The 23655-nt window shown below is 46.2% G+C and overlaps 1 protein-coding gene across 2 annotated transcripts in view; it reads left to right on the top strand.

The window, feature by feature from the left end:
- Positions 1-23655, top strand: part of SNX25 (sorting nexin 25) — a 1269225-nt gene that overhangs the window by 1213977 nt on the left and 31593 nt on the right. For both annotated transcript variants that reach the window (XM_078678040.1, XM_078678039.1), the window contains 3 exons: positions 5725-5791; positions 6651-6832; positions 22991-23091. In XM_078678040.1, coding sequence (XP_078534166.1) covers positions 5725-5791; positions 6651-6832; positions 22991-23091 — 350 coding nt within the window. The remainder of the gene's footprint in view (positions 1-5724; positions 5792-6650; positions 6833-22990; positions 23092-23655) is intronic.

The following is a 23655-nucleotide window of genomic DNA, read 5'->3' on the forward strand; positions in this document are numbered from 1 at the left end:
CCTCAATCTCGCCGGAATCGCAACTTCCTTAGGGAAAGAAACTGCGGATTGCAAATCTTCATCGTCTATTTCAATACCTTCCTGCATCCACTTGTTCCTTAATTCTGTTAATAGATCAGCTCTGTGATTTATCAATTTTTTATAAATGAGAGAGATAGTACTATCCGGCAGATGCCCATCCAGTATTCGATCTTCTAATGGGGACGACTCCGGTATCTCCTCCCTCTCGGGGAATATCGACCTCAATGCATGCCGCACCTGCGCATAGCGAAAATATTCCAACCCACCCAGCTCATATTCGGTCTGTAATTCAGCAAACGACTTAATCCTTCCCTTCGTCCAAACATCGCCTATAGTAGTAATGCCTATCAAGTCCGATCTGTCAAAACCTTTCGTATTCCATAACCTGCCCAACCTATCCGATCCAAATAAAGGAGTAGCTAGAGTCAAACGGTTTTTCCATCCCAATGAACAGGTAACATCGTGCCATATACGTATAGCTACTCTAGTCGGTACCGTTAAATGTTTCTCTATAGATCTAGTATACAGTGCTCTGTTATAATTACCACCAGGGAGCAGCCACTTGTCCATTGCATAACCCGGATCCGCATTGGACCCGTAAGTACCATGATTTATAGCTCCCAACTGAGATGCCCAGTAGTATCTTTTAATATCAGGGAGGGCAATTCCTCCGTCGTACCATGGGAGCGTCAACTTAGCCAACGCTATACGTGATCTGCCTTCCCAAAGCAGACTACGTTGCAGTCCCTCCACTTCTCGAAAGTAACTAGCTGGTACTACATCCAGAGTGTTCTGGAGGGCATAGAGGAACCGGGCAGAGACATAATTTCAACAGGGCCACTCGTCCTAGCAGCGACAGCGGAAGTTTCTTCCAGCCAGCCACGTCGAGGAAGAAGGTTCTTATCATATCGAACTGTGGGATCCAATGAGATATAAATCCCGAGATACTTGAACCCATCCCTGGTGTTTTGAATAGGACAAGTACGGGGCAGGGCGGGGGCATCGCCGCACAACACGTAAAGATAGGATTTTGTCCAATTTATTTTCAATCCCGAATTCCTACCATAAGAGGCCAAAACATCGCAGACAACGTTAAGGGATTTCCTGGGAGAAGTCAGATAAAGTAAAATGTCGTCGGCATATAAAGAGATCCGATCTTTAAACTGCGGGGACCAACAAATACCCTTTATCGAGGGCTCCCAGCGGATCCAAGCCGCCAGAGGCTCAAGAGCCAGCAAGAACAGAAGGGGCGAGAGTGGACACCCCTGTCTAGTGCCCGCCCAAGACAAAATGGCGCCGAGACACGATTGTTCACAACAACTTGGGTAAGAGGTTCGGGATATAATAGCCTCACCCAGCAAACGAACTCAGGACCGAAACCAAATTTAGCCAAAACAGCCCACAGATATGGCCATTCCACCGTATCGAAGGCCATTGTCGCGTCTAGTGACACTAGTATGGCCGGTTCTCGCAGGGTGTGCGCCCTAGCTAGAACTCCGTGCAATCGCCTTAGGTTCAAAGCCGTATTCCTACGTGGAATAAATCCAGATTGATCGGGATGTACCAGTTCACTAATAACCTTGATCAACCTATTAGACAACACTTTAGCCAATATCTTGGGTTCTGAATTCAGCAACGAAATCGGCCTGTACGAAGCACAACTGGATCTCGGCTTCCCTTCCTTGGGTATCACTACTATCGAAGCCACTCTCTGATCTCGGAGCAGGACCCCACGCTCTCGAGCTTCCAAAAACATGTCTCTCAAATAGGGGGCAATCTTGTCCGGTCTAAGCTTGTACAACTCGATCGGAAGACTATTGGGACCCATTGCTTTCCCAGAATTCAAAGAGCGCACCGCCAAGGCAATCTCATCCGCCGTAAGCTTACTATCCATGAGGTCGCGATCCTCCTCAGTTAAACATGGAAGCTGAATATCTCTCAGCAGTAGGCACGAGTCTTCCTCCGGTCTATCTGAGACAGAGGTGTAAACGTTACAAAAGTAATCCGCAAAACCCTCTACTATCCCTTGTGGGTCATTTATACGATTCCCCTCCGTAGTCTCAATCTCAGGAACTACCCGATCTGCTCTATCCCTCCTGTCCAACCAAGCAATCAGTTTACCGGCCTTGTCCCCCACATCATATAAACGCCCCTGCTGCTCTCGACTCAGAGCTTCACACAAACAGTGACCAGCGTCCTGTACTCCAACTGCTTTAGCTGCAAGGCATGTAGTCTAGCACGGGTAACCTCCTGCTCTATTTCCATTTCAATATTCGCTATGTCCGATTCAACTCTCACCACCTCTTCCTCTTTCTGTTTTTTAACTCCCGGAATTGTGCTTGACCTCTAATCACTGTCTTAAAGGCCTCCCACAACGAGACCGACGAGGAAACCGAACCCTCAATTTCCTGAAAATAGTGTTCCAACGCCTTTAACAGTTCCTTGCGTATCTTAGGATTACGCAAATACCTACCATTAGAACCCAAGGTCATTTCAAATCTGATCCAGAGCGGCGAGTGATCCGAAATACCTCTAGCCAGATGTTTTACTTCAGTAATATACGACGCCTGGTCAGCCGGTACTAGACTATAATCGATGCGAGAGAGACTACCACGAGCACCGGAGTGGAAGGTGTACTGTCGCTGATTAGGATGGAACAATCTCCAGCTATCTACCAAACCCAGAGCCTCCAGGAAATCAGGAAGCCATCTGTGTCAGAGACTACAGCATTGAAATCCCCACCCAGAATCAGCAACCCTCTGGGAAGGTCTAAAACAAGTTTCCCCAATTCAGTATAGGTAGTGGTTTGCAGACCCGGGGGGACATAGATAGAGACCAAGGAGAGAGTGTATCCCTCCCACCGCCCTGATATCGCTACATATCGACCCCTCTCATCTGCGGTGACGGAGTCAACTACAAACGGAAGAGATTTTCTAAGGAGGATCCCAACCCCCCTTGACCCCGAAGTAAATCCGGCATGCGCTACCAGACGATAGCCCTTTCTATGCATCGCATTACAGGCATTCCCCTACCAAATGAGTCTCCTGAAGTAGAACTACATCCGGGGAGTGTCTTTTGAGGAATTGTAGGACCACACTGCGTTTAATTTTATCCCCCAGCCCATTTACATTCCAACTTAATACTCTCAACCCCCTAGCCCCCATCAAAAAACATAAAAAAGACCCAACCCTCCTCCAATCCTCGCACCATCAATACGCAATCCTGGAGTATAATGCCTTGGAAAAACACAAAAAACACAAATAACACAAAAACAAAACAAAAAATTTACATTCCTCCCCACCCCCCCACCAAACTTGTGGTTACGCCACCCCCCACCCTGCACCCCTGCTTACGACTATCAAGCCACCCCAACTCGCAGTGTGCCTGTCGCCCCAACATCTAAACTAAACTACAAACAAGCTAAATATGAGGAGGAAAGTGACCCACGGACAACCTGTTAACCCCCCTTGGTTACTGTCATAACATGTTATTGTAAAGAGTGTAACCATTGTCCGTTCCCCAATTCTCCAGAGTTCTCACAGCAACAGTACTTATTCTTGTTCCTGCGCACCCCCTCCTTCATCTCCACTCTGTGTGTGAGGTTCTTGTTAAGCAGTGAAAGTGTCCAACCAGTCCGCTGCAATTTCCGGCTTGTCAAAAAAATAAACTTTCTCATCGTGTTCAATTCTCAGCTTGGCTGGGTACATCATGGTGTATTTGAGTCCCCTGTTGCGAAGCTTCCGTTTAACCCCATGAAGCTCATTCTCTGCTTCTGGACTGCTTGCGTGAAGTTCGGGAAAATACTGATGGACGAGTTTTCGTACTTCAAAGGGCCTCCAGATGTGGAGGCCTGGAGGATCGCATCTCTGTCTCTGAAATTAAATATTTTCGCTATCAAGGGTCGAGGCGGGACACCGACACGTGGCCTACCTCTGGGAATCCTGTGCGCTCTTTCAACGGTAAAGAAATTACTCAGACCCTTGGGCAGAAGATGCTTAAGTACCAAATCTACGACGAAGAGGTCCGCAGCCTGTCCCTCTGCCTTTTCCGGCACACCAATAATACGCACGTTGTTTCTCCAGGCTCGCCCTTCAAAATCCTCCAGTCTACGGATAGCCAGGTCATTCGAGGCCGTCAAATTCCGAACTTCTGATTGCAATTCTGTGACGACATTCGTAAGACTAGCAATCTTTATGTCCAGTGATTTCACTCTCTCACTCGCCTTCGTGAGGTCTGCCCTAATCAAGTTCACCTCAATAGACATAGTGTCCAACTTATGAGCCTGAGTCTCCATCTTTTGTCCGAGAGAGACTTGATCCCATCAATGGCGACCATAACATCTTGCAATGTCAGCTCCGGTTCAGGGACAGAGGTGTCTTTTAGTCCTTCTTGGGATTTTCCCAGTCCACTCGGCGACCCTCTCGTTTGAGCATACCGGTCCATGTTGTTAGATTGGGTATACCTTCCCCCTCTAACGGCTTTCGATTGTCGTTTATCCCCTTCCGCCTTGGTCACCATTGCGGGACAATCCAAAGTTCACCGTTCAGCTCGGGTAAATAGTGATCGATAATCCTAGTATTCAGACCAGTAGCAAGCCCCTTGCTGTCAATTCTTTAGGATAGCGTGCTAGCCTTCTGTGGTTCCGTAATATCCAGTAATCGACCTGGCGCAACAGTCAGCCAAAACCCCTTCGAGTTCCAATCCAGAGGTCAGCCGTCCGCTGCAATGTCCTCAGAGCATGGCACAACTGTCGCCGACAAGGGGCTCAGATGATCTGGAGTGGACCCAAGCGGGCTTCAGGCGAAATCGAAAGCGAAACCAAGTGGAGTAGCGGGGCCGGGCCAGTCACTTCCGGTGCCGAAAGCCGATGTTGTTGCATTACCACTCGGGCACAGTGCCAACTAAATCACCGGACATCCGAGGGGAACAGGCCTCAAACTTTACGATCCTGTAACTCTGGTTTCCGGGGAACGTTCGAAACATGGTTTTCAGTTTCCCAGTCTCCTTCGGTTCCTCTGCAAGAAGCACTCCACAGTAGACAGGATAAACGACAGGATATATTCGGGGGGCTACGAGGGTCTCCGGAGCCCTAAGCTCACGCGGCCATCTTGGATGCGCGCGAAGCTCCTCCTTAATGTATTCTTTATAAGGAAAAGAACGTAGTTTTTAACTACACTCTGCCAATAGAACAGGATACAAGGGATATATTCATTAGAAACTCAGTTACCACCACGAAAATGTAGCCCCCTCATATGCATTTGTGGCACCATTTGAGAGAAAGATATAGTAAGTAAACGCAGTTCGAGGGAAAGATAAAGTGATTAAACACAGTAAGTACAGTTGCTAGTTTTATTTCATTACACACGGGGTTTTCTTTCAAGAAGAGGGCGAACAATAGAGGTCAACTTTGGGGGGACATGGAAGTAGCTCCTATTGTGCTTATGCATGTTTAAATTGATTCCAGGTTTTGTTACTGATAAAAACATGGAGTAGGAATGTTTTCTTTCTTTCTCTCGCTGTCATCTTTGTTGTTTGTTTTGGATAGTGGAATATTGATTGCATGTTGCCTTGTCCCGACCAGAACAGGATCTTTGTGCAAATACAACAGAATAAAGTGAGACATTGGTTTTTGTTCTGAATTCAAGGACAATCTGATTTCCAAAAGGAAAATTGCTCATGTTAGGTTTAACCTTTATTTTCTAGTGTTTAAATGGGTCAGGAAAACTCTCATCGCATTGGTGCAAATCACGTTTGGAAGAACTATCAACAAGTAAGTGACACTTTGTTCCTAATATTAGATTGTTAATACCCTTCTAAGAGATTACCTGAAAACAAAGTAAGACAAGTGATTCTCTTGCACTGACTACAAAGAAAGCAGTTCAGCATTCTTGAACCGGGCTTTACACTGAAATGTGAAAGGCATTGCAAGCTTCTTCTATACCACTAGTACTAGTGCCACAAGTCAACCCCTTCCAACCTCAAAACTGGCACTGCGACCCATTCCACCCTTTTGACCTTAGAATATTTCCCAGAGTGCTCACTCCCCCTGTAATCCCTCCGAACTGCAATTCACCCCACTACACCCATGTGCACTCATACTGCCCCTCAGTACCCGCACAGTGCACTCACGCATTATCCTGCAGGTGTCGCAGCACACAACTACAGTGTTCGTCCTTGTAAAATCTTCCCTTCAATTGTGCACATCCTGGTTGTACCACTGGTAAAGGGAGCTCTGAACGTGTGTGAGATGGGACCTCATAGCGGACAGTGAATTACATGGGCTGGTCAGAGGTGATGCACCCAGTAACTTCAGCACAGCTGATAATGACAACCTTAATTCACTAATAAGCATGTTACAGTTTAATAAGCCGTAGCAAGGGATTCGATTTACAGTGAAGAAGCATACTGTTTCATATATATATATATATATATTTTTAATAGATCATTGGGATAAGGAAACGGGTGACGTCACGTGAAGGCATGTAGATTTGTTTTGAGAAAAATAAAATTGATTGGAATAGTTAGTATATCACAGTACTCTCGACAGTGCTAACTCTTCTTGTGCTGAGGATTATTTGGCTAAGGCTAGTTAGGATATTGGTTTTGAAACTGTGTTTTTTTTTTTACAGACAAATACGCGATACCGTTCATTGGATCTTCAGTGAGCAGATGGTTGTTTACTACATTAATGTGTTTCGTGACGCTTTCTGGCCTAATGGTAAATTAGCACCCTCAAAAGCATCCAGAACAGAAATGCAGTATCAAGAAACAAAACATAAAGCACAACAAAAATTACTTGAAAACATTCCAGGTAGGAACGTCCATACGTTGAATTCGAAGGAATCCAAAATACTTCTCAGAATTCTTAGTTTTTCTAAAGCTTTACAGTTCAAGTTTGCTGTAGAAGTTATCTTAACGTTAAAATTATATGGTTCTATGCACAAATGGCGACCAGTAAAAATAGCAAAAACTGTGATACATGATTTACACCAGATTTCTCTGCAGTTACTTTTGGCAGGGAAAGGCACATTTTATGAGCAGTTCACCTCCATTTTTGCATTGTTTAACCAGAATACCACCATTCTTCATTTTTTTCCTTTCCTGCACCCCATACATTTTTTTAACCTTCTTTATCCTCTTTTGCTTATGGGTAATTGTTTCCCCTCCTCGCCCTGAACCAGCTGATTTTCAGATTGAGCCTGGTTTCGACACATATTGTGGACCCGCCTGTCACTCTAATTTGCCTGCTTATCCTTGTCCCAACTTGTCAATTTAGTGTTTGTTCCAGTCATGGAGCATAGCCTCTTTACTATCTCTTTTGGTTCGCTAGCTTCTATAGGATTCCACTGCTTGGTTGTCAAGCACTAGGCATTTCTTTTTGGTTAAGCACTCCATGAGAGCACACATGTTTTCCGTCTGCCTCCTTCATGTACTTATCTACCCCTGCACTCTGTGTTTCTCTCTGTCACCTCTGTGCTTCTTTCCACCCTCTCTGTGTTGCTCTCACCCTTGTGTACTACTTCTCATTGCTTTCTTGTCAATATGCTTCTTCCTTTCTGCTTTATTTTGTTCTCTCACACTTTACTTATCCTCACCACACCCACCCTCAATGTTCCTTCCCCCACCTGCACCCTCCTCTTTCCCATTGCTTCTCCGTGTTGCTACTCCCTACTCAATCTCCTCATCACGTTGCTCCTCCTACCCATCCCCACCCTTAATGTTGCTAGTTCTGCCCCATGTTGCTTCCCCCTCACTTGTCCTACATGTTGTCCGTTCCCATCCGCGCCCTCCATGTTGCTCCTTCCACCCGTGCTTCAAGAACAAAAAAAGGCTTTTGCGCCGCTTTTTTTAAATTTACCAATCCAACTTGGTAAATAAAAAATAAATTGTTCGTATCATTTTGTAGGCTACAAAATGATGCGCCCACAATGTCATAGTACCTTTTTTAATTTTTATTTTGTTGTCTTTATGCATGCTGCACAGCATCGTGGATGCTGTACACCATGAAACAAAACATTGATAAAATCATTAGGTCCCAGAGGCACAAGATCTATTGGATTAACCAATGCTTGTTTCATTTTATGTTTTGTGCGTTTACAGCTACCTACTCTTTTCCACACCCTTTGGTGTAAGTCAGCTTATAAACTTCAATTTCCTTTTTTTCTGCCAAATAATGGGAGTTTAGCACCAAACCGGTATAACAAATGCTAATATTGTTTTTGTTTGTTTTTCTTTTGAGTGACTGCGTATTACATCGTTGTCTGTTATGTTGCTGTTGTACATTGCTTAAGCCCAGACTCAAGAAAGTTTACACCAACTTTAAAACACCAACAGTAAAAGCTGTAAAATATGATCAAAAGCGTAGCAAAACGAGGCCCACTGCCAACTCATATCAAGACTATTGTACTCAAACATGTCACAACGGAAAGGGATTATTACACAACAAAAAGTGACCAGTCTCAGAGCTTGACTGAAGGGTTATTCTGTTATGAAAAACAATTCATAAACTAATCAACTTCCACCAGTAAATCAGATATTATGATGGAAGAGTATGAACACTTACAGAAATACTTTGTGGGTGAAATAATTATTCTCAGCTAAAACATTACAAATCAATATTTATTTCATGGCTGTCCTCTGCACTTCAGAAGTCATTAGGGACTTTGCTAAGGAACTGATACCATAGAATATGTGAATACTTAATTATTATTTCACTTATGTCATGTATCAGCTAACGAAACAAAGTTATTGATTACAACTGTGATTAAAAAATGAATACTTGATGCAATAGGTTTTACAATCTGTAGACCAATTGATGAGGCAGTTCCTGGCAAATGAAAGAAAAGGTGGTCAGCAATTCAGTTGCAGGAACAACATACACTCGTATTTGTCAGTCTAGGCCTGGATCAGAGAGACGTTACAGCTCACCCGATCTTTAGTTCATGACCTATGACCCTTGTCCTTTGGTATGGTAACATGACATGGGACTCTTCATTTTTTCTTGGTTTATGTTTTTTATTATGAGATATATGTAAGTTATTAATGTGGGTGGGCATTTTTCCCTGTATTGGGTACAATTCAAAGGCCGTGTTCTTCCTGCCTTAGACATATGCATTTCCTTGGACAACTGGAAAACAGGGTAAAAAACCTTTCAAACGTTTTTGCTCCGCTAGTGTTTTAGCTGTAAGAGAGAGAGGCCTTTTTTTATGCTGGGAGAACCTATTAAGTGCCGACAATGGATAGGCACATGGGCCTTTATGTCCGACAGAACGAGCGCTGCTAGTTTCTGAACAAGCTGGAGAAACAGTATGCAGGGATTTGGGTACATGCCTACAGGTCAACTGGCAATATGGTACCGACCCTTTCGCGGTCGGACTGGGATAGAAAATAGGCCCGGACGCCAAAATAAAAGGCTCCAATTAGCGAATGAGATAGCTAAAAAAGTGGCCCATGTTTGCAAATTCGAACAGTTTTGAACGTGTAAAGCCATGCTGAATAAATGTTTTGCACAATATGGAAGTCTGCATAGATTTAAGTTTCCAGTCCAGGGAAGACATGGCTTGGCAGTTCGGGCTGGACTGTTCCCATGAGACACAGGGTCAGACTGATTTGCATATAGCCATGTCAGAACTGGGGTGGCAGAGTGGGCTAAAGAACGGTGATGGATTAAACCCAGATCTTTTGACTGTGTGTGAGTGTTTGATTGATTCAGATGCTCCGCCCATCACCACCCCCTTTTGTACCTCTTTTGGCCGCCATAAGTGTGGCAGGGTATGCTCAGACGTGAGTCCCTTGCTCACTTTGCCACTGGATTCAAGCAAGCCGGGCTGAAGACGGCTGGAATGCCAGAAACCGGTCCTCGGAAGCTTGTTTCCGGTCCAGGGAAGACATGGCTTGGCAGTTCGGGCTGGACTGTTCCCATAAGGGAAACAGGGTCAGACTGATTTGCATATAGCAATGTCAGAACTGGGGTGGCAGAGTGGGCTAAAGAACGGTGATGGATTAAACCCAGATCTTTTGACTGGGTGTGAGTGTTTGATTGAATCAGATGCTCCGTCCATCACCACCCCCTTTTGTACCTCTAGATTTAAGTTTGGTGCAGGCAATGTTTGTTTTAATATCAGGGAAATAAACTGTAGAAATCGTCCTAGCAGACCACTAAACAGACCTATGGGAAGCCAATAAACGGTCACACACTGACCTTTCAGACCGGACCCTTGGGCATTGCCTGATTGCACTGTAGGCCAGTCCGACCTTGAATGGTTCTGGATTCTTTTAATCCTTTCATAAAATGTTAAGTATATATTCACATTTAGAGTTGTAATATTCTCCTGTGCTGCTTATTATCATAATTGTTTGTACACATTTTATATTAAGTGTGTAATAAAGATTTCTTATTACATCATTGTTGCATTCCTGAACAAATCACTGATCTATGATCTTTGGCGGGTCGGGAGTAGTCTCAGTACTGTCCTGTCCCTGCGATGTAGCCCGTGTGTAGGACAGTTAGACCCTGTCTGTTTTTTCCGCTCTATGAGCCTGCTCACAAATTATCTACATGAGTTTGAGGGATAAGGGAAATTCTCCCGAAGTATGGGGAAGGTGGGCAAAAACCCTTTTCTAAAATCAAAGTGGGCTGGAATCTATACTTTTTGACTCGTTGATTTAATGGCAAATCTTTTGGGCATAGTTGTCAAAAACAGCAGCAAATGTGGTGCTGCTAGACGTACCTGCAACGTTTGTCATCCTCCACTAATGCTGGTAACATTTTGAAACGGTGGGAGAGTTGGCATGCCCCATGCACAAATGGTTTGCATTCTTTTTGGCTGATCATAAAGCCAAACATATTATGAAAGATTTTGAAGAGTATTGTTGGACTTTGCTCTCTTTGCATGGTCATCCCTGAACTTTTTGCCTTCCTCCTAGTCTTTTATCTGACCTGGTGTTGGTGGTTTTAGGACTCAGGGCACTTTAGCACTGTTGTCCAGTGTAAATTGCGTGTGCTGTCTGTGGTAAATATGGTAAGATTGGTCTACATCTGTTTGGCGTATTTAATTTACCTGTCAGTCCCTTGTAAAGTGGTATCTCAGATACCCAGGGCCAGTAAATTAAATGCTACTGGTAGGCTTGTAGCTCTGATTACGCCAACCACCAAAGTAGCCTTTCAAACCTGTCTCAGGCCTTTGCTATTGCAGGGCCCGTGCGCACATTTTTGCTGCTGCTGTGACATAGCACGCAAAGTGGTTGCAACGTCTGTGACCCCCGCTTTTACTGCATGTCAGTCACCCCTAAGGTAGGCCCTAGCGAGCTCTATGAGTAGGGTGCATTGTAGGGAAAAGGTAGGACATGTACCTTAAGTGTGTGACATGTCCTGGTAGTGAAAAACAGCCATTTTGGTTTCTCACTGCTGTGAGGCTGCCTTCTCATCAGGGAATCCCCAATGCATTCCTTTTAGTGTTAATAGTGGTAATTCCTGATATGAATGGAGCAGCGTGGTCAGGTTTGGTATGTTTGGAATGGTGATAATAAATGCTGCGTAATGGTGTGCGCAGATTTTTTATCACTATTTTAGAAATGCCACTTTTAGAAGTTGGCATTTCTGTGTGCTATGTGTCTTTGCCTGCCTGATGTGTATTGCTTGTCTGGCTCTGGAGTGACAGGACTGGTGAGGTGTGTGGCTCCAGAGAGGCAGGGTGAGTAAGCGCTAGGCTGAATAGGCAGATCTGCATTTGGAGTAGTGGGAGGAGTAGCCCTTGGACCTGAATAGGACTGTGCCTGCCATGTTCAATGCTAGCTCCGCCCCCCTGTAGTGTGTTTGAGGACTGAGCCCAACCTGACAAAGGAGGGTGTGAGCACTGTACACGAAGTGCTTCAGTACACCCCAGATCCAGTTGGGACTGGTTCCCCAAGCCCTGTGCCAGGGCAGAACAAAGATAGAACATAGTATAAATATTTGGGCTGTGACCCCATGAAAGGTGTGCTGTTTCTGGGTGCTGCTTGTACCTGCTGGGCCCCAGGAGGAATCGCCAAGGGGGACTGCCCCTCTGCTTGAGGGCCCTGTGAGCTGGCCTGTCTGGGTACAGCTTTGCCCCTTGGGCTCTGGACTTAGCACCTCATGAGCGCTACCCCTTAATTGCTGGTGCCAGGATGAGAGGAGCGTTTGAGCCCTGCAGCGCTGGGCTGCGAAGTGTTCTGAGGGAATCCTGGCGTGGGGATTCCCCCGTGGTCCATTGAAAGGGAGCGGGTGCCCACCCCGCATTTTTGCATGCCGAGAGGCCGCCGCACCACGAGCGGCGTCCCGGAAGTCAGGCAAGTTGCCTGGCTGTAGGCGGGTCCAGGAAGAGGAAGTTGCCGGCTGGAATTCAGGCCAGATCCGGGCCTGGTCGGAGGCGGTGACTCCCACGTGTGTATAAGGTGTTCACGGTAGCAAGGGGGAAGTTGGAGCCTCGTAGGCTCCCAGAAGGAGTACCAGAGCCTCGCGGGCTCCTTGTTGCTGACCGCTGACTGCTTCCCGTTCCCTCTGCAGCAAAGCCCCGGTGAGTGGGGCCAGTCGGGAGCATTGTTGGTGCCGATTGGGTGCACCAGGAGGAGCCCAGTGAACTGGGCTCCCTAGACACGGTGGGCCAGATGTAGGTAAATTCCATTTACCGATTCATAAATACCGACTCATACCGAATCGGTATTTCAGAATCGGTAAATGGAATGTAGGTAAAAAAATCAGTAAAAGTTACCGATTCGGAATGACTCGGTAACCCAATTCGCTAATTACCGATTCGGAAAAATCCGAGTCGGTAAATTCCGAGTCGGTGAAACCCAAGCATTCCTATGGGCCTCCTGGCCCATAGGAATGAATGGGATTTACAGAATCGGAGAAATCCGAATCGGAATTTACCGATTCGGTAATTACCGAATCGGTATTTACCGATTCGGGAGTTTCAAAACAGCCATGTGAGCCTGCCAACCAATCAGGGACCCCCTGCACACCCCACAACCAAGGCCCTGAGAATCCAACCAATCAGATTGAAGCACCCCACCCCAGTACCTGGGAGTGGCCACACCCATGCAGGTGCAAAGCCAACAGAACAAACATTTCAGCAGAGGTCAGAGGAGCTGAGCATCCACAGGCAAGCAGTGCTACAGGATGGAGTCAACTGAAGGCCAAAAGGATGGTGGGGAGAGAAAAAGGAAGATCAAGTTCAGCCCAGAGTAACTACAGGTGGCTGTAGAGGAAATTGTAAGCCACTACAGCCAAATTTTCGGGAGGCAGTCTCTGCATGTTGCAGAGAGTGTAAAGAGGAACATTTGGATTTCCATACAGGGCAAAGTGAATGCCATTGGTGTGACCCACCGGGAGATAGAGGACATAAAAAAGCGGTGGTATGACCTGCGCATCGTGACAAAAAAGAAGATTGCGGTCCAGAAAAAGGATGCTGGTGAGACTGGAGGTGGCAGGAGCAAAGCCCCTAAGCTAACAGCGATTGAGGAGCTAGTGGAAACCACCATGGAGCCAGAATGCATCCATGGGATAGGAGACATGGACAGCACAGCAAAAGCTAAAAAAAAAAATAAGGTAAGAGGCATGTACCCCTATCCACACCCCTCAACCTGACCCCGTACCCCATTGTGTAGATTCATCATACTGCATAACAGCTCATACTCAGTGTTAGCAATGCATCATGGGAGACGTAGTCATGAATACATAGATGCAAAGCATCCACAACATTACTATGCAAGGCATGCCACACACATCACCAAACACACAATGTGCACTGGGCAAAGATGTGTAGACTATTTATTTAGGAACTACACACAGATGAACAACAACATTGACCCTATGTCAATTTCATTCCACAGGAAAGTCCTCACGCAGTTCAGCACCACCAAGGGAGGAGAGGGCACCAGCACCTAAGAGAGGGGAGAAAGAGAAGAGACAATCTGGTCACAGCGCGGTAGAAGGAGGCAACAACAACACCCAGGCAGCCTCATCACCAGACCGACCAACAACACCTGTCCCACTTTCCCCTCTGTTGTTCGGATCTCCTGAACTGACAAACACACCCATTGCAATGTCCAGGGTGTCCATGCCGGGAGGGGCAAGTAGGCATGAGGAGCCCCCTCAGAGGATCCTGCAAACCTCTGAATCGGAGGATGAGGATGACATCCCCCACAAGAATGCACCTGTGGCTGACAGGGCAAGACCACCGAGAGCAGCAGGCGCTGCGCGCACCAGTGTGCTTGGCAGGAGGGCACGTGAGGGTGGGGAGGGGCAGGAAGGGGAGAGCGTCTTCTGTGGCCTGGAGGGCACAATGGTGAAGGTATAGCGCCAGCAGGCCAAAGCACTGTTAGCCATGCATAGGCAGGTCCGCTGCATGAACAGTAAAATGTCCGACAAGGGCATAGGCCACATTGCATCAAGTCTGGATCAAATTGCAAAGGGGATTACAGACATCTCCACATACATGGAAGTACGGTCAGATAAGCTGGACAGGGATCATCTGCAGCGTGCCAGGGATCGACAGTACATGCGCCAACAAACTAAGGCAATGAATAGATTTGCAACAAGTTCCTCACTACTCTGCAGACGTTCTATTTCCATGCAGGATGCAGTAGTGTACTGCTGCACAGACTTGACACGGGGCATGGGGAGAGTGACGTCTGCGATGGAGCAGATGCTCAACACCAACACTGGCAATGCTGGTGACACGGGTGTGGAGGAGACAGAGGGGTCAAGCAGCAGGAGTGGCTCTAGCACACCAGTCCCGGAGGTGCTCAGGAGCGGCAGGCGCAGCCATGCAGAGGCAGGCCCCAGCAGGGGATCTGAAAGCCAGGAACAACAATCGCGCAATGTGGTGCGTGGACGTAAGCACTGACCTATGGTGCTGATTTACTGAACTGCGCACAGTGACGGCAACTGAGCAGGAGCAGCCAGAGACATTGACTTTGAGTAACGAAGCCTTTTCCTTGTGACAATGATGATGTAGTGAAGATTAAACTACACTTGTCAAACACTACACCTGTCTATGTGTCATACATTACCTAGAAATATCGACGTGTAATTTCTGTCCGTCTCAATCTACCATCTAGTGCTGCTGGTCCTGTTGCCTGGGGCTCTGCATGTTCTTGGTCCTCATCGATGTCCTCGTGATGTGTCAACTCCACCTCTGTGCCTTCCTTGGTAGCGAGATTGTGCAAAATGGCACAGGTCACAATTATCTTGCAACACAGGATGGGGGTGTACTGTCGAGAACCTCCACTCTTGTGGAGGCAGCGGAACCTGCTCTTGAGGAGTCCAAATGTCCGCTCCACTCCGTTGCGAGTAGACCTGTGTGCCACATTGTATCACCTTTTGGCTCTGTTGTTTGGGTTGAGGTACGGTGTGAGCACAAAGGAACGCAGGGCATATGCACTATCACCTGGGAGGGAATGAGAGGTACATGAGTTACAATCACATTGCACATTCAGCTGCCATTCATTACAGGGTGTGTTACACGTATTTACCTAGGAGATATCCATCTCCAAAATCTCCAGCAACTAGCCGTGTGTATATTCCGCTGTTCTGGAATATGTAGGAGTCGTGCGTGCTCCCTGGAAATTTGGCCACTATGTCGGTGATGATGTTGCCTGCATTGCATATCACCTGCACATTGATGGAGTGCGTAGACTTACGGTTTCTGTATATGTGTTCGGTGGCTGCAGGTGGGCATAGGGGAATGTGGGTGCCATCTATGCAGCCTATCACATGCGGGAAGTGTGCCAGTCCATAGAAATATGTTTTTGTTTTTGCAAGTTCCGCAGGTGTGTCAGGGAACCGGATGTAATGTCCCATTCTCTGCGTCATGGCATCCAGAAACTTCCTGAAAAAACGGGACAGACAGCTCTGGGATACACCTCCTACTGCAGCTATCACACTCTTGTAGCTCCCAGAGGCCAGCAAGTGTAAGCTACACAGCACCTGGACATGGGGTGGGATGGCGTGGGCCCTGGGTGTTGGGTGATCCAGGTATGACTGGAGGTCCCTTATGAGGTCCATGATGGTCCTGGGGTGCAGCCTGTACCTCTGGAGTATCTCAGGCTCAGTCAATTGGAACAGTGTGATCCTCTGCCTGTATACCTGCTCCTCCCTTTGCCATACCCTCAGACCTGCAGCCTGTAGCCTTCGCCTCCTCGCAATCACATAGAGTGCCGCCATTTTTGCAACACTGTTGCATTTTGGGCCCATTTTTATAGGCTGCACATGGTTACCACCTGCTTTCAGTCCATGGTAAATACCGACTCTTAAATACCGAATTTCATTGAATTCGGTATTTTTGGCCTTTCCTACATCTCGATGGGCTTTTTTTCCGATTTCTTTTTTACCGAATCGGTGAATAAGGACTCGGTGAATAAGGTATCAGTAAATACCGATTCGGTAAATATGTATTCGGTAAATACAGATTCGGCATTTTCCCGATTCATTTATTTATTTATTTATTTATTTATTTATTAATCTTATAAAGCGCGACAGCTACCCGTGAGGGTTTCCCGGCGCTAATTGACAGTGAACAGCATAATTGATCCTGAAGAGAAAATTATTCAGCAAAAAACCAGGTCTTTAAGGCTTTTCGGAAGCGAAGATGGCACTGCTCCATTCGTAGGTCCAGGGGAAGGGTAAAGGGCTACCTACATCGGGACCTGTGTGTTAATTCTACCAGCTGCACCAGAGGGGGCATTCTTTGTGAGCCCCTAGGAGAAGCCCCAGCAAAGGGGCTGAAGAGGCACTGTTGGTGCTGATTTTGTACCCAGCTGCACCGCGAGAGTGGGGGCAGCTGCAACGACGGGGCCATGTTTATTTTGTAAGCGAGGAAGGGGTGAGATACACCCCCTGCCCCAGTGCATCACACACATTGTCTTTGCTGCCAAGGCAGCCAGACGCCCAGTTGGAAGGCCCTATGATCATCAAGCCCTGACTTTCGGAAAAGGGCAGTTGGGACAGCCCAGACGGGCCCCCGAGGAAGGCCAGTTGGTCTGGGGTCATTTTGTGACTTAGTGTGGCGTAAGGCCATAGGCGATGTGTGCTCCTTCCTAGTGATACTGGGGTGCACTGCTAAGGTAGGCTGTATGCCTAATGTGATGCCTAATGCTAATACATGATGTGATATTATGTTCGGTGTAACATGATATATTAGGAAGTTTTGCCTAAAAGATTTATGCATAATGCGTTTATGCTACCTGCAAAGCACCAGTAGTTACTGGTGGTGTTTTTCTACTTGTGTGTCCTAAATTTTCTGACAGTGGCCCGATTGATCCTGTCATTTACATAATCCCCTTTAAATTACTACCTGGTGCCAGTTGGCATAGTATATATGTGTGATCATGATCTAATGTGTTTATGATAATACAAAGGCTATTTTTTTCTAGAACCTTGTATGGAGTTTCTCCTGTAGTGTGCCTAGTGTGTGGCTGCTGTGTGTGTGTGTGTTCCTCAAATGCTTGACCCATTGCCTCTGGGATAAGCCTGACTGCTCATGCCAAGCTACCAAGGGGGTAAGCAGGGGTTATCTTAAGCGTGTAACTCTCTTGTCCAGACTAGAGTGGTGGTTTCTGCCTGGCTTAGGCGCATGCCCTAGCCAACCAGAAATCCCATTTCTAACAAGTATTAAGGGTTAACATTGCTCCATTCTCTCTGTTGCTTATAGGTCTACCTGCTGTTAAATGTGCTTCAAAGTCATGGGTTCAGTTTTTATATCCTTGCAACTTACAGGTTGACTATAAACACTGGACAGGTTGACAGTTAATACAGTCTAAGACCTAGTAAAGCATTGACGGGCTTTAAACTGTCTCTTAATGTATGACAAAAATACCAAACTTTTGTTCATAGGCTGAAGCAATTACATAAAAAAGTTAAATACGTATATGAGTTTCTGATAGATATTTCTAACCGCTTATATCTGATAGATACTTGTTCCTGACAATTCCTCACCTGTAGAACAATCTCATGCATCAGACTAGATTTGGGAAATTTTAAAGATCACAGGTGGGCGCTGGACTCGTTTGAGGCTGGAAGTGGCATCAGGCAGCTTCACAGAGAACAAAACGCTAGTTTTCTTTTTTGATGTGCCTTTGACGCAGATCCAGAGCTTTGCTCTCTGAGTTTTCTGTACAAAAAAATGTTAAGACTCAGTACCAAAATGTTTTGTCCCCAAAAATCTGGGTTCTAACCATGCAGAGACCGTGAGGGATAGATCTCAATTACAACACTCGTTCAGTCTGTCTTTGGTGTCTAGGTTCAGACAATGACTCCTGGGCTTACTCTAACTGCGACAGCATGCACCCTAAGGCCATCAGGTGTTCATGGCCAGTAACGCCCAAAGACACCACAAATATCGCCTTCATCCTCATCAGCTACTAATAAGAATTCCCTGGACATGGCCACCAGTGAATGTGGAATAAACCATGTCACATTACGAAGAGTGGGTAGGATAGAGATTTGCTATTGAAACACTAGAGCCCCAATCTCAAGGGAACATGTTAAGTTTTATATATGTCGTATAACTGCTTTGAATTCATAGAGTTCGGAATAAACTACTTAATTTTATTATAAAAATAAGTATTTGACAGGACATTGATTTACTGACACAACTGTGCACTCTGAATTATGTGTCATGTTCACTTGTCTGTATTCACACTTACATACTTCAGCCACCCACCCACCCACCCCAACCCCAGGAGCCTTGAAATGCTCTACCATAGCTACTACTGAGAGTTGAGTGCAGAAGGTGTACTTTGCCAAGTTGCTCAGGATCCGTAGTAAGTTGGGCCTGGAACACCTGTAGTAAAAGGCTTCTATCCCCACGGTTAAGCCCAGTAACCCCTGTTTAACAGTGGTCCTCTGAAAGGGTGTCTGACAATTGCCTACAAGCGGTGGGGCACCTAACGATTACGAGCCTGGTTACAGAGGTGACATGGGACATTTGCAATTTGCACCAGTAGTGCAATAAGTCCAGTTTTTCTTCTTCTATGTACAAGCATAGACAATGGAGAACACAAGGTTGGGAATTGATCTCAGCACCATATTTCAGATAAAGGATTTATGTACAGACAGACAGATTGTGGCGAATTCCCAGGAGTAAGGACAGAGAGGTCCTTCCTAATTTCATTAGGGACCAGTTTGAGATACTAGGTGAAAGGGATGAGGCTCTAGTTGACTATTGGGGAGGGGGAAACATGGTAGAAACCTAGGAAAAGCGTGCTGTGGACTCAGGCTCTAGGATCTCCCTAGCACATATATATCCCAGACAGAAGTTGAGTGTGTCCTCAAATTAATTTTCCAGAGTTTCACCAAGGCCTTCGCAACCTGTATCTTTTAGGATATCTCACATATGTACACCATCTCAAATTTGTAGGGTACCAAAATCACCATAGCCAGGGGTAAATCCATAGGCTTGATTGAATCTAATAGAGACCCTGAGCTTGCACTTGAAACTTCAGAAAGCTAAGGCTGAGGAATATGAGAAAGCTAGAAAGTTTGAGAGGGTGAAGCTAAGACTAGCTCACTGGGGACAAGAAGAGAGGAATGGGCCTTGGGAGAAAAATTGTGATAAGAGTGGAGAAACAAACCGAAAGGGAGGAGAAACAGGGAGAGTGGGAGGAGAAACAGGAGGAAAAGTGAACTGGAAAGGGAAAAAAAAACCTTGAGTGAGTAAAAAGTAGTAAGGCAGCAACGACAACTCCATCTGAGATGAGCGATTCCGCATCAAGGTCACGCCAGTTTGTGGCCAAGGTTCTAAAAGATCTTGTGCATGTGTATGTGGAAGGTCAGGATATTTTGGAATGGTTTGTAAACTTTGATGTTGCTTGTAAGGCAGCTACCTTAATAGGGCACATGCCTTTGGAAGGGACAGCTGTCATTGGGAGAATGCCTGTGACCAGATGGTCAATTAGTGCATGAAGGAAGCTCTCAATAGGCAGTTTGGGCTGAAGCCAGTTAAATATCTACAGAGATTTCGTGACTGCAAGAGAGTGGATTGTGTTTTGTTTGAGCCTTGATTTCATGGTGTATTGCGCGATTGGAATGAGCGGGTAAGGGATGGAGGCAAAAGTATTTTTAGTCCCACGACCAGTTGATGGTGACAGAACGACTCAAGGAGGAGTGCTGTTCCCCACTTAGGCAAGACCTGTCTGATTTGACAGAGAGGGATCCAACAAAACTTGGCTGATAAATCGTTAGCTAACAGAGTTCAAAAAGGGCTACAGCAGCACAGCTCTAAACCACACGGGGAGAAGAAGTCTCCACAAACTGGTTTCAAACCAGAGGGTTAGGGTAATTCTTATAGGACTCGAGTTGAGCCTAGGAAACATGGGAATGATAATGGTATATCTGGGAAGGAGCACGATGAGAAGGGAATGCAAGGAAGCCCTTCCAAGTGAAGACTTGTTTTAAGTGCCACAAGGTGGGCATTTTAAAAGAGATTGTCAAAAGAAAGAACTTGACCCAGCGACACCCCTGATACAAATAGGTTACACATGGGTGGAGGTACCCGAGAGGGACCGGTTGTGCTTAACCTAGTAGCTATGGAAATTTGGGAAAGGGACCAAGATGCTCTGAACTACATTCATCCTAAAACAGTGGGATTTGTGAAGGAAGTGGTATGACTGGAAGGTAAGTACCTGCCCTGAGGGATACTGGAGCTTTCCACACTATGGTTGAAAGGAAAGTACCTTAAGCCTGAGTGGATGCTCCTTGGAACCGAGAAGATGCAGGGTTGATTGCTAGTGGAAAGAGCATGGCTCATTTGCTTGCCAAGGTTGAGACTGAGCTCAATGACAAGGGGGTTAGGGTTGATGTCGGGAAAGAAAAAGCAGGGAGCTGAATGTCTCTTGGACAGTGATTTGATTGCTTCTGACTTGCTGCCAGGCCCAGAAGCCTTTATGGCTTGGGCAACGTCAGCTGTATTAATCAGGGCACAGGCTGCACATCAGTCTCAGAGTGGGACTGGGATCTTCTCTGATTTGCAGGGACCAGAACAAGATAGTTTGCAGGAAAGGGCAGAATCTGGGAAGGCAATGGCTGTGGAGGTCATCACTTCTGTTCTAGAGGGAGGGGGGAGATTAGGCTCCTGATGCAGACTAGTTGCTGAAGTATGGGTCGCTTCCAGAGATGCAGAGTTTGTTAGTTGGTGGAGGGCCTACCCAGGTAGATTTCTGAAAGACCCAGGAGGTGTGCCCTACGCTTGTTGGACTTCAGAAGGAATCCCAGGAATAGTTTAGCAAAGGAGTGGACGAGAAACACTATGCTGGCTGTGAGGATGGTCAACTTTATAGTGAACTGGTGAATCCTGAGCCAGGAAATAGCAAGAGGCTAGTAGTTCCCATTAATGCACAGCAACATTCTGTTGTCACTGGCCTAGGAAGTGCACTTGAGGATTAGAAAAACTCAAGATAGGTTGGGCCCTCCGTTCTACTGGCCAGGGATGCACAGAGACACATAAAGGTTCTGAAGAACCGGTCTCTCTTGCCAGATGAGTGATAAGACATGGGGGGGACTAGACATAGTTGGTCTATTCGCCCACCAGAGTCCGGCAATAAGTATATCTTGGTTGTGGTGGATCACACCGCCAAGTAACCTGAAGTTGTACCTCTGAAGAGCATGACTGCGAAGGTGATAGCAGGAGCTCTCCTAGGGATTTTTTCTAGGGTTGAATTTTCAATGACAATAATTTTTGACTACGGGACCAACCTATTCTTTTCTTTCACGAGAGAGATTTGGGAGCAAGCTGGTGTAACGAACACTTCTCCCTTATATAACACCCACAAACTAATGGTTTGGGGATCGGTTTGACAAAACACTGAAAGGTATGATGGGAACTCTGTCAGAGAGCCTCAGGAGGAAGTGGGATATTCTTCTGCCATGTCTCTCATTTACCTACTTAGAAATTCTGCAGAAGGGATTAGGGTTCAGTCCCTTTCAACTTCTGTATGGACACCCAGTGCGAAGTCCATGCGACTTAGTCAGAGGAGGGTGGGAAGTAACCTCAGAGTATCTGCATAAGGATTTTGTGCACTATGTGATTGGCCTCAGGAAGTTGATGGCGCAATACATGAGTCCAGCAAAAGAAAACCTTCAAGCAAGGCGAGTGCTCATGAAGGAATGGTTCGACCAGATGGCTAAGCAGATTGGGTATTAGGAAGGACAGGAGGTGTTGGTGTGAAAGCCTATCTGTCTAAGGGCTATGCAGGACAAATGGTGTAAACCTTACTAAGTAGTTTAAAGGTGTCTGAGGTAAGCTACTTGGTGGACACAGGTGCAACACATGAACCAAAAAGTGTGTTCCATATGAACAGGCCGAAGCCTTACCTCCGGAGCCACTACTCAGTGAATGTCATGGCTATGGCAGAGGACGTTGAGTAAGACAGTGAGCCTTTTCCTGACTTGCTGCACAGTGACAGGATAGCACTGTGGAAGGGGTTTGTTTAGCCCCTGAGTTACTGCCTGAGCAGCAGAGAGAGTGTAGAGAGGCATTGGGGAGGTTCGCCAACCTCTGTTTCTCTGACTTCAGGATTGACACCTGTCTGTGTACATGACATAGACACAGGTGACTGCCAGTGAAGGGCAACATTTTGAACCTGGGGTCATTGAGAAAGCTTGGTCTAGTACTGTGGTTTCAGTGCCAAATCAAGGGTCTACTGACTTCAGGTTCTGTGCTGACTTCTGCGCCTTCAAAGAGGTAACCAAAGCTTTTTTGTTCTTTTTATAAGTATTCAGTCTTTGAAACTGCTAAAGTTCTGAGTAGCAAGACCGATAGTATACACACTGTAACCTAGAAATTGAAAGGCTTGTTGGATGCATGCATTGCTTAGATGTTCTCTTCAGGGTAAGATAAATTCCATTTGTTTGGAAAGCCCTACTCCCAAATATAAGTCTTAAGCTCAGCTTTGCAAAAGCTAATGTTTTGATGGTTATAAGTTAATATTTGCATTTTGTCTGTTTCAGATGTTCTGCAGAATCTTGTTGGACAACAGAATGCCCGGCATGGTATAATCAAAATCTTTAATGCATTGCAAGAAAATAGAGCCAATAAGCATCTTCTTTATGTAAGTTACCTGTATGACTTATGTAATGTAATGTGGATCTGTAGAGTACTGCTTGTCACCTGTGAGAGTATCTAGGTGGTGAGTGTAGGTATGTTATGATGCTGGGCCTGAGTACAGGCAGTCTCAGTGGTCCCACAAGAAGACTAATTGAAAAGCCAGGTCTTCAGCTTCTTGCGGAATTCAAGAAGTGAGGAGGAGGCCCTGATGTGTTGATGGAGGTTGTTCCAGGATTGGGCAGCATGGTAGGCAAATGATTGACCTTCTTGTTCTGCTTCTGTGGATATGGGGTGTGTTTGCCCAAGTGAGAGTGATGCTGAGAACAGTTGACTGGTGAATTGGTGAAGTGAAGCCGATGATGGAGGTCCCCTGTTTTGTAGCGACTTCAATGCGTGTGTGAGAAGTTTTTTTCTGGTAGCGCGTCTGAATGGGGAGCCAGTGGGGCTCTCTGACAAGTGGTGTGGTGTGTGTTCGCTGCAAGTTAATGAGGATGAGTCTAGCGGCGCAGTTTTGGATGGTTTGAAGTCTGCAAAGAAGATGGATTGGGATGCCAACATGGAGTGTGTT

This window comes from Lissotriton helveticus, chromosome 2_2 (assembly GCF_964261635.1).
Source record: "Lissotriton helveticus chromosome 2_2, aLisHel1.1, whole genome shotgun sequence".
NCBI lineage: Eukaryota > Metazoa > Chordata > Amphibia > Caudata > Salamandridae > Lissotriton > Lissotriton helveticus.